Consider the following 16,138-nt stretch of genomic DNA (forward strand, 5'->3'; position numbering starts at 1 on the left):
GCGCGGGATGAGAAACTACCAGTCGGCATTGAGAAAGCTGCCGCTCGAGTACAAATCTACTCAAGCGGCAGAAAACGGCCGCTAGCACTGTGCAAGATGCCGTTTGCAATGATTGCACAGTGCGGACAAGCATCCGGCACTGTGCAATCAGTGCAAACAGCATTTTGCACAGTGCACTGCCTAGCTTGCGTAGTGCGAAATGTACTTCGCGTAGCTACACGTAGCGCTACTACGCAAACTATGCCCAGGGTTACTTTATTTGCTGGCTCCCTACACCAGCTTTGTCCTCTTCCTGACTTTTGGCACTCTTCTCCTACTGATCGGGCATCTCGCGCAGCCCTTTTGCAACCAGCCAGCAGAGCACCCTCCTTGCAGCCCTGCCAAGGCCCCAGAACCTCCTGGCTCTCTTGCAGAGCACTGGTGGGGGTGCAGTGGAGTCATGGTCTTTGCCCCAACTGTTCCTCAGGGGCATAAGGGCACCAGAAGCACTGTCCCTGGAGACACATTTTACTCTTGGGGCCAGCTGGCGTCAAAGTCCTTAAGTCATCTCTGCAGGGAATCCGGTGTCTTCTCGTTCTAGCTGGGCATCCGGTCCGCCATTGTGACCGCCCAGATCCATGGTCTTCTTAATTGTCTTTCTTGTGCAGGAGTTTTTAAGGGGGGGCAGGTTTAAAGTTTTAGATGCCAGGCACACCTGCCCAATCCTGGGATGCCACACAATTCCTCCACCCTGTTGCAACCCTCCTGCATAGCATTTTGGCATAATCCAACATGCCAAAGTCATGCTTTCTCTGGAAAGAGCTCCTCTGAGGGCCTCACCTCTGCCCCATGCCAACATCAATGCCACCAAAACTTCGAAGGTGGGGGAGGAGCCTAGCGCGCAACCAAGATGGCCGCGTAGGCTTGTGGCTCCCGAGGGCCTCCGCAACCTCCCACGTCTATCCTGTCATAATCCTGGTTTTCTCGATGGGCTTCTGTTTATGATCTTGCGCTAAGGTGCCACTCGTTTTCCAAATCGAAATTGGACTCCGGGAACCGGTTTTGTGGCGATCTGAAGTTTGCGGCCTTCTTCGGCCTTGGTCCCGAACTCGAGTTGGTGAAGTGTCCGGGTGCGAAGTGAACAACAGCGGCATGCCAGGCTGGGCCAGCCCCGGACCCCGTGCTTTCACTTTCGGTTTCGTGTTGATCTGCGGAAACTGACGTCGGGACATTGGGTGAGCAGTGCCGAGGACGGAGTGCATAGCCTGATTCTTGAACTGTAAACGGGCCTATTTCAGTTGGTGGCCCTGATCTCCTGGCCTTCCTACGGGTGCTGGAGGGTGCTGACCTTGGTGGTCGCCGACGATGACGACGAGAGTGGACGGCGATAAGCTGAAACCCAAGTCTACCCGGAGGGGAGCCTATTCCCAGGCCAACAATATGGACCGCTATGCGCAGCCAAAGGGATCCCCTAGTGGATCACGTAAATCGCCTGAGCCGCCCAAGGAGGCCTCGGGCGCATCATCCGAATTGACTCTGCTGGATGTCATGGGGGCCATTGAGGAGATGAAGGCGACTGTGAACCAGCAATTTGATACCTTGGCTAATAAATTGGACTCTGTGTTGATTGACGTCACTTTGGTCAGAGCGGACCTGTCCAAAACTAATGACCGGGTCGACTCATTGACTCAAGCGGCGTCGAGCCTAACGGTAGATGTGGCCGCTTTGCAGACGACGGTGCGGAGGTTGCAGCTCGCCAGTGACCTGACTCATCGTCGCCTTGAGGACTCCGAAAGCAGGGCCAGGCGGAATAACGTCCGTATTATCGGGGTGCCCGAACGATCGGAGGAGTCTGCTGTGGATCTTTTTGTGGAGGATCTAGTGGTGACTCATCTAGCACCCAAAGGGCTGAGCAAGTTCTTCGCCGTGGAACAGGCCCACAGGATTCCAGGGGGTGCGCCGAAGGTGGGTGCCCCCCCGCGGCCTATCATTGCTCGACTTTTTAATTTTCGGGATAGAGACGCTATCCTTCAGGCATCGAGGGTGACTGGGCCAGTAAAATTTGAGAATTTTAATGTTAGCTTTTACCCAGACTTCACGCAAGCGGTTCAAAAGCAACGGATGGGATTCTCGGCCATCAAACGGCGCTTGAGAGACATGGAGTTGAAGTATGCGATGCTATTCCCGGCTAAGCTGCGGGTCGAGTTAGATGGTCGCTCACACTTCTTCGACCGGCCGGAGGCAGTTGGAGAGTGGCTGGACGCCCTACCCAGGAGTCGAGGTCGGGAAGGTCGGATGGCGGAGAGCGGAGAGGGTTTGACGGAGTAGGAATGGAACTGTGATCCTGTCGATGGACTGGACTGGTAACGTTTTGCACCTGTGGCTGCACTGGACTCCAGTTTGTAACTCTTTGCCCCGTGGTATTTGGAGGTTGCGGGGGGCTTGCTGGGGCCCTTTCCTCCTTCAGGGTTTTTTTTTCTTTTTTTTGTCCTTTCTGTAGTGAGTTTCATATTGGGGCGACAGGCACACTGAATGTTGGGGGGGCTGTTCGGGCTCACGCAGGGGTGCAGGGTGGGGGGAGTTCTGTTGGGGTTGATGGGGTGGGGTTGGGGTTTGTTTGTTTGTTTCACAAGGCGGGGTAATGTTTTTTGTTGTGCTATTATGATTGTGCTCTCCGGGAGGGGGATAGTTTGTGCTGGGAGGGATGGGGGGTAAGGGGTTGAGACTTCTTTCATGGAATGTGAACGGACTGGGGGACAGGATAAAGCGGGGGTAGTCCTGCAGTTTTTGAAACGTATTTCGCCTGACATTGTGTTTCTGCAGGAAACACACCTCATAGGGAACTCTTTCCATGCCATGAACAGACGTGGGTATCGCCTTCTGGCCCATTCTGGTTTCACCTCTGGCTCGAGGGGAGTGGGCATTTTAGTCAGGACCTCTCTCCCGTTGGTGGTGGATGAGGTGCTCCATGACGACAGAGGGCGGTACACTGCGCTGGTGGGGAGGTGGGAGGGTAAGCGGATTTCGCTGGTCACGGTTTACGTGCCGCCGGGCCTGCAGACGGCCACCTTTGCTGATTTGGGGCGCCTGCTACTTGGGCTTCCGGGGGGGGTTTTGGTCTTGGGGGGGGGGATTTTAACGAGGTGGTTTCCGGAGTTGAGGATCGACACTCCCCTAGGGACCTCCCTCGGGCCCAGAACTGGCTGGGGGGATTTCTGGATACCCTGGGACTGATAGACTGCTGGCGGTTGAAACACCCTGGACAGGCGCAATATACCTTCCACTCTGGGGCCCACGGTAGTCTTTCGAGGCTTGACTATATGCTAGTGCCTGCGGCCCAAGCTGGGATGATCGGGGAAGTGCGACACTTGGCACGCGGTATATCTGATCACTCCCCTCTTTTGCTACACCTAGATATCGCCTTGGGGGCGGAGGGGAGGGTGGCGCCGATCAACCCCTGGTACCTACGAAACCCCACGATCCGTGCAGACCTGGTTAAGTCCCTGGAACACTATTTTAATGACAACGTGGGGTCGGTGTCTTCCGCCATCTCCCTTTGGGAGGCCTTTAAGACGGTGCTCCGGGGCCAGGCTCTGTCTCTCATTTCCCATACCAAAAAATGCGAGGCGCAGGAGGTTGGTTGGCTAGAAAATGAGATCACCGAGTTGGAGATTGATTTGGAGCAAGGTGTTACGGATGACAGACTGCATGTGTTGGCGCTTAAACAGGCCGACTACAAGGCGCTGGTTACCGAATCTGCTAGGAGTATGAGCAGGGAGCAACAGGGGCGTTTGTACGATATGGGTGATAAGGCCGGGAAGTTGATTGCCTGGTTGGATAAGAGGGAGAGAGCGAGTCGAGTGGTGCCGGATGTTGAGAGGGTGGATGGTGTGCGTGTGACGGACCCCGGTGATATTGTTGATTGCTTTGCGGAGTATTTTCACGGGGTTTACTCTCCGGTCTCAGAGCGATCGGAGGAAGACTCTCGACTACTGCTTCGAGACATTGCTCTGCCATCTCTATCTGATGAGGATAAATTATTGATGGATGCGGCCCCGTCGCCGGATGAGATTGCTTTGGCCATTCGCTCGATTGCCTCTGGTAAGGCCATGGGTCCTAATGGCCTTCCCATCGAATTATATAAGTTGCGCCCAGATAAGATTGCGCCGTATCTCCGGGACATGTTCCTTGAGGCTCAGGCGGCGGGTTCCCTCCCCCCTGACCAACGTCTTGCTACTATTGTTGTTATCCATAAGGAAGGGAAGCCGCGGGATCGGTGTACTTCTTACAGGCCTATCTCTTTGTTAAACGCGGAGCCCAAAATCCTTGCCAAGGTACTGGCCAATCGCCTGATCCGGGTTGTGGGCGACCTGATTCATCAAGATCAATCCGGTTTTATACCCCATCGCAATACCGCTTTGAACCTGCGGCGACTGCATGGCGTCCTCGCTAGAGCGCCAATTATCCGTGAGCCGGCCATTTTGGCGTCCCTGGACGCTACCATGGCGTTTGACACCTTGGAATGGCCGTATATTTTGGCAGCATTGGCGAAGTTTGGGTTTGGCCCGGGGTTTATCGGTTGGGTGAAATTGCTTTATGATAACCCACTGGCACAGGTGGTGGTCAACGGACGGGTGTCGGCTCCCTTTGTTTTGGGTAGGGGCACCCGACAGGGATGTCCGCTGTCGCCTCTTCTCTTTGCGCTTGGTTTGGAGCCCCTTGCGGAGTGGCTGCGGTGGCACTCCTCGATGCGTGGCCTTCGATGGACGCCGGAATACGAGGATCGTGTCTCCCTATATGCGGACGATATCCTCTTGTATCTTGCATCTCCGCGCAAATCGCTTATTGTATTGGTGGATGTGTTGGGCTCCTTTGGTCGCAACTCCGGATTGGTCATTAACTGGGCTAAGTCTTGTGTGTACGTTCTCTCCGGGGAGGCCCCCCCCCTTCCGCGGGGGTGCCCTATCCAGGTTGCGCAGTCGGGGTTCACGGATCTGGGAATCTTTATAACCCTGGACCCGGTGGCCCGGTATGAACGGAATCTTCTCCCCCCCCCCTTCAGCGCCTCAGGGCGGATGTGGCGGATGTGGCGGGTTGGCGGCGGCTGCCGCTCTCGCCGCTCGGCCGGGCGGCATTGTTCAAAATGATGTCGCTGCCGCGCTTTTTGTACGCCCTGCAGAACACTATGGACGTAGTGCCGGCCCGCTATTTTCGGGAGGTGGAGTGTCTTCAGCGTCGATTGTTCTGGGATGGGCGGCCGCGGATTGCTCTCGCTAAACTAACCCTACCGTGGTATGATGGGGGGGGTCGCTCTCCCTGACATTAAACGATATTATTGGGCCTCCCAGTTGGCTGCTATCAATCACGGGATGTATGGGCCTGCTTTGAACCCGGCTTTTGAGATGGACAAATTGTTATTGCCAAGCGGGGATTATAATCGAGCACTATACTCGGGGTCCCTTGATGCGCGGTTGACTGGCCCGACGCGGGTCGCGGTGCAGGTGTGGCATGCAGCAAATGCGGCGATGGGGTGGAGGGATCGCTTGACTCGGGCAACGCCATTGTACGCTTCCCAGCGTTTGGGTTATCTGTGTACTACGAAAGGCTTTGAGAAATGGGATATGATTGGTATCAGCAAGGTAGGGGATCTCTGGACGAAAGGGAAATTTAAGACGTTCGACATGCTGAAAACTGAATATCAGCTGAACGATAGGGAATACTTTCGGTATGCTCAGGTTCACCATGCCTTGTGTTCCGTGTTCCCGGACGTGGCGGCTATTCCAGAGTATTCCCCGTTGGAAGACAGAGTATTGGACGGCTATGTGCCGGATAGCACCATTTCGCTGATTTATAAGAAGCTTATCAATGATCGAATGGGTTTGCTGACCTCATTGCGAGAGACATGGACTGCCGACGGCTTGGAACTTGACGACGAGGATTGGGTGTCAGCGGTGGCCTCCCCGAAAGAGGTGGCTATCTCGGCCCGTTTGCGTTTCGTCCAGCTTAAGATACTTCACAGAGTGTACGTCACGGGGCCTGGTTTGATGCGTATGGGGTACTCGGTGGATGGTCTGTGTAAGCGAGGCTGTGGACTACTGGGGACTTTCCTCCATATCCTGTGGGAATGTCCGGAAGTGAGTTTTGGTGTAGAGTGCATGCGGTGTTAGAAGAAGTCACGCATGTTGCCTTGTTGCCGGAGGCACGGAGATGTTTGCTGAATGTCTGGGAGCCGACTGATTACAATGTGATGCAGACGCAGTGGGTGACTCTGGGCTATATGGTAGCGAAGCGTGACATTGCACAACTGTCGGGCTCCCAGAGGCCACCAACGGTCTCAGCGTGGAAGGAACACATGGACTGGTGTATGTTCAGAGAGAAAACGGTGTATGTGGCGAGAGGCAAGCCTGGGAAGTGGATTAAGGTATGGGGTCCCTGGAACTCCTATCGTGGAGGTATTTGCGCCCCGCCCCAGACGCGTGAGATGGATGCTGTTCTGTCTCCCTAGCCCGCGCATTCCTATATGCTCCTGCGACATGCAAATTTGGTTTCTTCTGCCTGCCCCCCCCCCTCTGTCTCCTTGGGTTTGTTTACTCCTTCGATGCGGGGAGCACATGTTATTGCCATTAACCCCCTCTGCCTTGTGTGTGTGATGTTTTTTGTTTTTTCAAAATATGAAACCTTTCTTTGCTTATTTATGGACTACGGCTGCGGCCGGCGGAGTTGATTAGCACCCCAGTAGCTCTTTTGTTGCTTCATCGATGTGAATGTAAAGCTGTGCCTAGGTTTACACTGTGCGTTAGCAGCCAGCCTGTTGGTTGTAGGCCCATATTTGTATGTCTCTGAAACTGTAATAAAGGTTTTCCAAAATAAAAAAAATAAAAAACTTCGAAGGTGAGCCCCTGCTCTGCCGACTTCAGAGATTTGCCCCTCCCCTCAAGTGGGCCTGGGTTGGGCCAGCTCAGATGGGTGCAGAATGATAAGCTATTTATCAGATGTTGTTTCCTCCCCATTCCTTTATTTCCTAGGAGCTGAATCAATCACTGATAATTATTACTTTTGAATGGGGAGGCCTTTCTTTCCTCTGATGGGGAGCAGAGTAATTACCTTGGCCCAGTAGGGGAGGACAAAGGCCTGGAATCTGATTACGGGTAAGAAAAATATGACAATTCCTTAAGCCCCATAAGATGTGGATGTAGTATGTTGGGACCTGCACATTGCATCTAAGCTCACATGCTCTACCCCAGTTTGATTCCTTGCTGGACCTTCTGGACCTAAGTGATGCAAAACTGCACTTCTTAGGCAGATTTTGCCTATATGTCAAATACGGAGAAAGCACCACTGGTTATTCCAGTAAGCACTACAGATGCATTGTGAATGTCCACTCATATTATAAGGACTAATCCATGTCAGTATCAATTGATGCACAGTCCCTTCCGCGTTGAGCTACGCGTGTAAAATTACTGAGCAATGGAAGTCTCACATGCGCAGCCTGAACACCTGCGTACACATGCGTGCACACCTGTTCATACGTAAGCAGCCCAGTGCCCCTTACCCTAGCTGCGCAGCATCAACTTTATACTAAAAGGCAGACAGTGGCAGTCAACACAGTCACTCCAATTACTGGGAATTTAATGTGAGTGAAACTCAAGTAGTGGGACTCATCCACAGTAAAACGTTTAAAGAGTGGCTAGTCAAAAGCAAAAACATCCTGATAGACTAAAGAGACGCCCCCATTTGCTACTACAGCCTCAATTAGTTAAAGAAAAGCTGTGTCATGCCCTCAGTAACACAGAAGCTCGCACTATGGGATGTGTGCAAAAAGGTTTTATTCAGCAACGCGTTTCGACCTTGCGATCTTCGTCACGGCCCAAATCCAACAAAGTGCACAATCACCTTTTAAAAACTTTACAAACCCATAGACATAGGAAGCATACTTGTCATATTTGCTCATCATGATACAGCATTTCTAAATTATAATATATCAGAATAAATTGTAGGGTATGGTGAGAAAAAAAGGAAAAGTGAAAAGGTATATGGTAAATTCACTTGTACAATTACAAGCAATCTCATTTGCATACATTCGTATTGCTTCATATCTACTGTGAATACATCCTTTCAGAGCTACAAAGGACTTGCCAAGTGGCCGATATCGTCTGACTGACATAGATCCCGGAGTGTGAGCTTCTGTGTTGCTGAGGGCAAGACACAGCTTTCCTTTGATGTTTAGAGGGTTCTGCACCCGGTGGTTTGCACCGACCCCGTTTAGTGGATGAAACCGGAGGTCTTGCAGATTTGGTGCTTTCGTTAGCCTGTATTAGTCATACATATGAAGGCTTCATAGTTATTTTAATTCCACAGTAATCAGGCCAAATCCATTTGCTACTCTCAACATCCTCCCAGGCCTTCAGAGAACAAGAAGATTGTAACAATTTAATCACAAGTAAACCTCAGAAGAGGAAGAAAATCAGGTAAAGGAAGAAAATGTATGCATTGAGATTAAGCAAAGACAAAGTTGTGTTACTATGATAATAAGGATGATATTAAGTGATGGTGATCATGATGAAAAACATGGCCTAAAAATATGACTATCTTTATCACAAATTAAGCTAAATACATCGGATGTGCACCCAGTATACAGGTGGATTATGGCTCATCTCCAAAAGTATGGCCACCCCCTATGCATGCTCAATGTGAATGGGCCTATGAGTGACTTCCCAGTTTGCTGAAAAGAAATGGAAAATAGATTATTTATGACTCATGCAGGCTGTATTATAATCTTAAAAGACAACTTGACTCTCCCTCTTGATCTGGAGTTCAACTACAGACTTCCTAAAGTATAAAAGAAAAGGTTACTTACCTGAGATAACAATCTTTTTTGTGGATACTCTATCTCCCTGTTGATTCTTCACCTGCAAAACAACACCAGGTGTCAGATTGGAACTGAAAATCAGTATTTCTCCGTTTTTTTCCAAGCCTTCGAGGCGAGAAGGCAGACTGACATTGATGTATAGTGATCATATTACCGTTCCCTATAACTCGTACATCAAATGAAAAGGTGGTCAGGAATGTGAGGAATGTGCAGGTAGGGATAAGAGTATCCATAAAACAGATGGTTCCTGCATGTAAGTAACTTTTTCTTCTGATTGATACTTCGAACTGCAGATTCCTCACCTGTAGAAAAGATTTCATAGCAATACCCTGCCACGGATGAGGGTTGATGGATGGTTAGATGAGGAAATCCTGCAGAAGACCTGGCAAAGTGTCCCTCTCTGCGCACCTTTGAATCCAGAAAGTAGTGCTTTCAAAGCTGTGCAAGAAAGCCCACATTGCTGCCTTACAGAATTCTGCAATTGAAATCTTACTGCCAAGTGCAAAAGTAGCAGACTTAGCCCTGGTGGAATGGGCTCAGATCCCTTCAGGAGGATCTTTTTTGACTAAGGCATAGTTGATCTGGAGGGAGACCATGATCCACTGTGATAGAGTCCTCTTATGCACTGCCATACCAATTTTGGCACCAGGGTGCTAAACAATGAGCTGGTCATTCGTTCAGCAATCCTTGATGCAGTCCAGATAGTAATTAACCCTGCACCTACTATCCAACCAGTGCAATCGTTCATCCTCTTTTGTAGGATAGGAGGAAGAGGATAGAAGTTTGGAAGGGTGATGGATTAAAAGATGGTAGAGAATCAGCACCTTAGGAAGGAAAACAACCCTGCTTTGCAACACCAACTTATCCAGGAATAAATTAGAGAAGGGGGGACGACAGCTAAGGGCTTGCACCACAATAACCCTTCTAGCAGAAGCGATAGCAGCCAAAAACCCAGTTTTGATGGCTAACAATTGTAAGGTATAACTATTAAGCGTCTCAAAAGTAGTTCTCATTGAAAAGATAGGAATTAGATTCAAATCCCTCTAGGGAACCATAAAGGGAGTTAAAGAAAACAAAATTGTCAAACTTTCAGGAAGCACAATAGGGGACTTAAAAGGGGATGGCTTGGCCAGCAGATAAGGTAGCCAAATACCCAGAGGTGTTGAGAATGACTTGAGCCTGGTCTAGCTGAATCTTCCCGAGAACTTGAGGAATTAAGGATATCGGTGGTGGTGGGGGGGGGGGGGGGGGTGAAGAGGAGTGCATAATGAAGCTGAAAGGTCCACCACCTCAACTGAAAAGCATCCTCCAAGGCTCCCCTCAACAGATACTGCAGGGTGCAGAGCTGCTAGCATTGACCATTTTCCGAAGAGGCGAATAAGTCCACCTGTTGCGTCCCCCCTGCGTGAAGATATCCTGGACTACCTCTGGCAGAAGATGCCACTCGTGTTCGGCAAGGTGACGAGACGGCTCAGGCGGTGTGCCAAAGGCTATAGTCTCAATGCTAGGCAATGGAGGTGAGACCCTACTCCCCCTAGCTTGCTCATAACCCACTTTGCAGTTGTATTGTCCATCAAAATCTGGATGGGGCGTTGTACGAGGGAGGGGAGGTTGATGTGAAGAACCAACTCTTCTGGAGTCCAGAGGCCTCTGATTTCCAGTTTCTCTAGATGAGCTCCCCATCCTAGGGTGAAGGCATCTGTCACTCCCGTAGTCACAGTCAGAGAGGAAGTTGCCATCCCGCAAGTTAGGTTCACCTAGTTCCCCCACCCAACTATTTCTGCCGCAGTGATGGGGGAGATTATGAGGGAATCCAACAGGTCTCCCTGTACTGGAGCCACTAACTGTAGAGGAACCACTGCAGGGCCCTCATATGCCAATGTGCATGCGTTACACGGAGAAGGCAGGGAGCCAGCAAACCTAGAAATCTTAAAACTCTAGGGACTGGAACGCTCACGCCTTGCGGAAAAGATGGAACCATTTTCTGGATGTCTCTGATCCTTTACAGTGGAGGAAAGGCATGGAGAAGGCTGGTGTCCAATGCTGACTCTATGAACTGGAGTCTCTGAGAGGGCCACAGGTGAGATATGGGCCAGTTGATTGAAAAGCCCAGGTTGAACAGCAAGGCTGTGGTCGACAGCAGATGGGGCAACTTCACCTCTGGCGAACTAGCATTGATTAGCCAGTCGTCCAGGTACAGGAAAATGGGGATGCCTGACAGTCTGACATTGGTAGCAACCACTCCCATTACCTTTGTGAAAACTGGAGTTGCCTATGCTAAGCCAAAGGGTAGTACTTCAAAGTAGCAGTGCGTAAAACCCATCACAAATCGCACGTACTTCCAGAGTGACCGCGGGATAGGGAAGTGGAAGTACACATCCCGCAGGCTGACACCATTCATTATCCGAGCTCCGTCAGGAGAACTTGAGCTAGGGTCAGCATCTGTAACTTTTTCTTTTTTGAGAAAGAAGTTCAGGTCCCTGAGATCCAGGTTAGGATGCAGACCGACATCCTTCTTGGGCACCATCAAAGGGAAAAAGCAGTTCCAAAGTTGGAGCAGAAGGCAAAAGGACCTCGGACAGAATATTGTTTTTAGTTTCTGTTCTGGGCAGTTGGAGATCTAAGACCTTGGTTGGAGATCTAAGACCTCGACCTTTAGCATCACTTTGTTTAGAGATACTACTTCAGGGATTGGTGGACTAGTGGAGAACTGCATAGATAACTCTGTCAAGGTGTCTATGCTGCTGGAGGATGACAGCCCTTAGAATTCCAGAGTATCTTGATCAGGGTCTCCAGAGGACATACTTTCAATAAGATCAGAGTCCATCCCAAAGGTATCATGAAGACGGCTCTTGTATGCTTCCTCCTCTAAAAGACATTGGGTCTACCTGAGAAAACTGTGCTGAGAGATGGCATTCAATTGCGGTGTCGGCGGTGTGGTATCTGGCACTGGAGGTGGAGGAGTCATCCACTCTTGGCTGCTGAGGTGCAAGGCACCCCAAGTGCCAGATTGAAGCAGAGTGGCGTGTAATGGATCTGAAAGCGGCATAAACATTGGAAGTCTAAATGGGGCCGATGGTCCCAAAAATGTGCCAGTCAGCACTGAGGTCTTTGCAAAAAGAGAATAACACTGCGTTAAAAAATCAGCTGGCTCTGGGTTCCGAAAATCGGGGAAGGCTCACGCCCCAAAACCCGAATTTCGTGCAGTGGAGGAACCAGTGACAAAGTCTCCGAGAACGAAGGAAGATGCTTCAGAGCCAGACTTAGTATGGGAGACGAAGAGTGACAGGAAAACTTACCTCGTAGTGCTTCTTTGCCTTTTTGTGCTTCTTCTTGATAGTTGAAGAGGATGATGGCAATCTTGAATGATGCATTCCACATTTGTGGTATCACTGGGCCTCTCTGGCCCTGGCCACATAGAGCTTGGCCTCCCACTCTTTTGCGGCCTTAGGGTGCAATCTTAGACAGGAAAAGCAGGCTCGGGAATCATAGTCTGACCACATACACCAAAGGCAAACTAATTGGGGTACGTAATGGATATCTGTCACTCGCTATCCTTGCATGGTTTATATCCTGATTTCTTCAGAGGGGACATAGTACTGCTTTTGTAGAATTTTCGGTGAAGAAAACTCCTCAGAAAGCTCAGCTCTAGATCCTTATTGAAGGTGTGGAAAAAAGGGAACTGATAACATTGGGCCCAGGGGGGTGTTTTTTGACCTCAGTGATGCTGCCTGTTGTCACTTCTGGAGTCGACCGAGTCCGGCACCTTCAACCAGCGACTTACAAACTTTGAAGTTTTCGGGATCCAGTGTGACGCCTGGAGATGTTCTACAGGTGAGGAATCTGTAGGTAGAAGTATCAACTAGCAAGTGTTAAATTCATTTTGTTAAAATCTGTGCTAGAGAGTGAACAAGATGGTGCAACCTGAAGGGCCTGGGAATTCAATTCTTCGTTTTCCCACAGCAAGGGTCAAGTATGCAGTATAATGACTATCAGAGCACACCATAGAACCCATAAGTGTATCTGACCATGCAGGTGTCTGCTATTCTGATGGTCTCTAGACCTGAAAAGTACACAAAACAAATAAAAGATGTGACAGCACACCCCAAAGTACTACTAAAGTGGTTCTAGGAACATATGAACAGCCCTGGTATCAGAACTATGATACCTGTGATAGTGTGGTTGAAAATTAGTAGTGCAGTGTGTGCTTTGTGGTGGTAGCGAGGTAGCATAAGAGAGCTGGAGATGTGCTAGGCTGTGTTAGTTCGATTGAGTTGAGGGAGATAGTATTGTGGTGTTGTCAAAGTTTAGTCTTGTTGTTTGGATGATAAGGTGGTGGTGGAACGCTTTTGCATTCTGAAATGGTAGCACATATTTGGGGTGGTAGTGTATAGGTGAGGTAGTAGTGCTGCGGTAAGCAAGGATGTATTATGCTGTAGTGTGTTTGGGTGGTTCTGTGAAAAGCATGATAGTGTAGGTTTGTAATTTGATATTAGGGATGATAGAGGTATAGGGATAGTAGTGTGATCCTACAGATGGTAGCATAACTTGAAGGTGAGAAACACACTGGTGTGTAGGCTGGAGTCAGTGAGAAGTAGTAGGGTAGTGCTGTATGTGGTAGTGTAGTTCTGGCTGTAAATGTGAGGTCCGAGGTTGGGTAATACAATGATGGGAGTAATGCTGGATCTGCTAGTGAAATGCTGGGATGGTAGCGTGGTACGCAGTGGCGATAATTTGATACCTGAAACATGGTGTTGTTGAGAGTGTCAGACACCTGGATTAATAGCCAAATGGCTACTTTGATCCCATCAGACCCTGGCTCTCTCGTGGTCAATACACAGGATAGGCACATCATAGACCACCGGGTGAACACAGACTGCAATATCCAAGACCACCAAATGGAAAGCCACAATGAAGTGAAAGCTTCACTGGGCATCAGAGACCAGTTAATGTTCTTGTATGTTTTGATATTGCTCTATTTAGGCATACCTAAATATAAATGTAAAATAATTTGTCTTTGTGTCGTTCATAAAATCTTAATAATGTCTACAGCACTTTCAGCCAGAAAACTGAAATGGGAAAACAATACAAGCCCATACAATCAATTGTAAGGAATTAAAACTTTACTTGAAATGTCCTTTCTGTGACGCGGTCATCAGAGCAGAAAATCCATAATGGTCGAGAACATCAATAGAGATATTCCTTATAAAAGAAAGAAGAAATAAAACATGTATGTCAATGAATCTCATTATTTGTCACAATAAAACATAATGAACAGCAAAAGATTTAGGAGAAAGACAGCAATTGAGAAGTGGAAAAACATAAGATAACCAGAGGATACAGGGTGCACTTCTCTTCGGAATTTCACTCATAAAATTACTTACATATTCAGCCCAAATGTGTCATCCAACAGATGTATAGCCCGCTTCCACTTTCTCAAGACTCCAATTTAAATTGCACTGAAGAAATCAATGGTACTAGAAGTAACTCCCCATAAAAAAGGGAAACCTTCTAATCAAGCATGGAAACAGTGTTAAAAATATTTCAGCTTAATGGCAATAAGTATATTATCCAGGCCTGTAAACCGTGAATGCATAGTTGGAAGAAGTATATGGGGCCTATACATCAGTCAGGCCTAAAAACATGTTGGTTGAATCTGTAGAGATAATTGTTCCATAAGATATTGAGTACCACAAACACAGACTACAAAAAACTGAACATGAACTTTTTATTATCACTGATATTAGCACGTGGTTTTGATGAACAAGTTATTTGCCTTCAGTAACGCATCATCTATAGAGACAATATCTAGCTAAGGATTTTTTATCTTTGAATTTACCAGGCGTCAGACTGGATCCAGAAACGTTTGTGTGAACATAACCCCGGGCGCCATTGGGTGGCTCAGTTTGGTTCCACGTGGCGTAGTTGGCGGATGTGACTTTGTGGTCGCCTATATAGACGCCACCCAGGCGTGCAGACGTCAGTTACTTTTCATGACTTTCCATGCCAAAAGTCAAAGCCATGAAGCAAACCGACTAGTGTGTGTCCTAAGGCCCTAAAAGGGAGCAACCCTAGCCTTATAAATAGCATTATAAATATGTCCACTGAGCGGGGAAGCATGCGTGGGTCTGTAAGGAATCTGAAGCTAGATATTGTCTCTACCAGATAATGCGAAACCGAAGGTAACTTGTTCATCTGATAAAGACTTCTAACTGCAGATTCCTTCTCTTTGAATAGATACCCAAGCCATACCAACCTGGCAGTGGACTGCGGACAAATTACATTTTAGCGCCATCATAGCCCAAGAAGAGTTGGTCCTCCACCTGGAACTCTTTTGTGAAGTCAAGACAGAACGACAATGCTCTTTTTGAGCACATATGATGGATTCACTCCTCCTCTTTAGAGGCATGTGGAGGAGCATAACACGTGGGCAGTGTGACCGATTTACCCAAATGGAATGGGGTCATCACTTTAGGTTGGAAAGAGGCCCAGGTGCGAAGCACCACCTTGTCTGGGAATACCATAAGATAGGGAGGCTTGGATGATAAAGCATGGAGCTCACTCACCCTCCGGGCAGATGATATTACCACTAGAAATGCTGTCTTGATGGTAAGCAACCGGAGGGGATAATTATGTAGAAACTCAAAGTGAGCACATACGAGGTAAGTGAGAACCAGGTTCAGATCCCACTGAAGAATAATGAAGGGCGTAGGGGGAAGCTTATACACAAGCACGTTTAGGAACCTATTTACAATAGGACCTGGAATATAAAGCACTGGCCAGGGAGCCACAGGAAAGCAGACATAGCAGAAAGATCAATCAGGGAATTATAAGCGTACGAGGGTCTCAAGGTGCTTGCGTGGGGGGGAGGGGGTGGCAGCAGTTCCGTTCAGTCGAATAGCCAGGTCTTCATGAAGGTGTATAGGGAGGGGGCACGTCTGATGCCAATCAGGAGCTCGTTCCAGGTCTTGGCTGCGACGTAGAAGGCTTTTCCCCCACTTCTGGCTCCGCGGATGCGTTGGGTTACGGCGAGGGGGAGGTTGGTGGAGCAGCGGTTTCGTTCGGGTACGTGGAAGGTGATTCTCTCATTGAGGTATTGAGGTCATGTGTCGTAAAAGCATTTGTAGGCGTGAGTGAGTATCTTGAATGTGACTCTCTTCGACAGGGAGCCAGTGGAGGTTCCGTAGGAATTGGCTGATGTGCTCGTGTCGGGGATCCCAAGGAGGAGCCTGGCTGCGGTGTTCTGTATAGTCTGGAGCTTGTGGAGTAGAGACTTGTTGATGCCAGCGT

The 16,138-nt window shown here is 49.0% G+C and overlaps 1 protein-coding gene across 5 annotated transcripts in view; it reads right to left on the minus strand.

Moving 5' to 3' along the window:
• The window catches only part of FANK1 (fibronectin type III and ankyrin repeat domains 1), a 1,120,241-nt gene that overhangs the window by 512,127 nt on the left and 591,976 nt on the right, over positions 1–16,138 (minus strand). For all 5 annotated transcript variants that reach the window (XM_085606240.1, XM_085606238.1, XM_085606242.1 and 2 more), the window contains one exon: positions 13,976–14,050. In XM_085606240.1, coding sequence (XP_085462366.1) covers positions 13,976–14,050 — 75 coding nt within the window. The remainder of the gene's footprint in view (positions 1–13,975; positions 14,051–16,138) is intronic.

Source organism: Triturus cristatus, chromosome 1_2 (assembly GCF_964204655.1).
Source record: "Triturus cristatus chromosome 1_2, aTriCri1.1, whole genome shotgun sequence".
Taxonomy (NCBI): domain Eukaryota; kingdom Metazoa; phylum Chordata; class Amphibia; order Caudata; family Salamandridae; genus Triturus; species Triturus cristatus.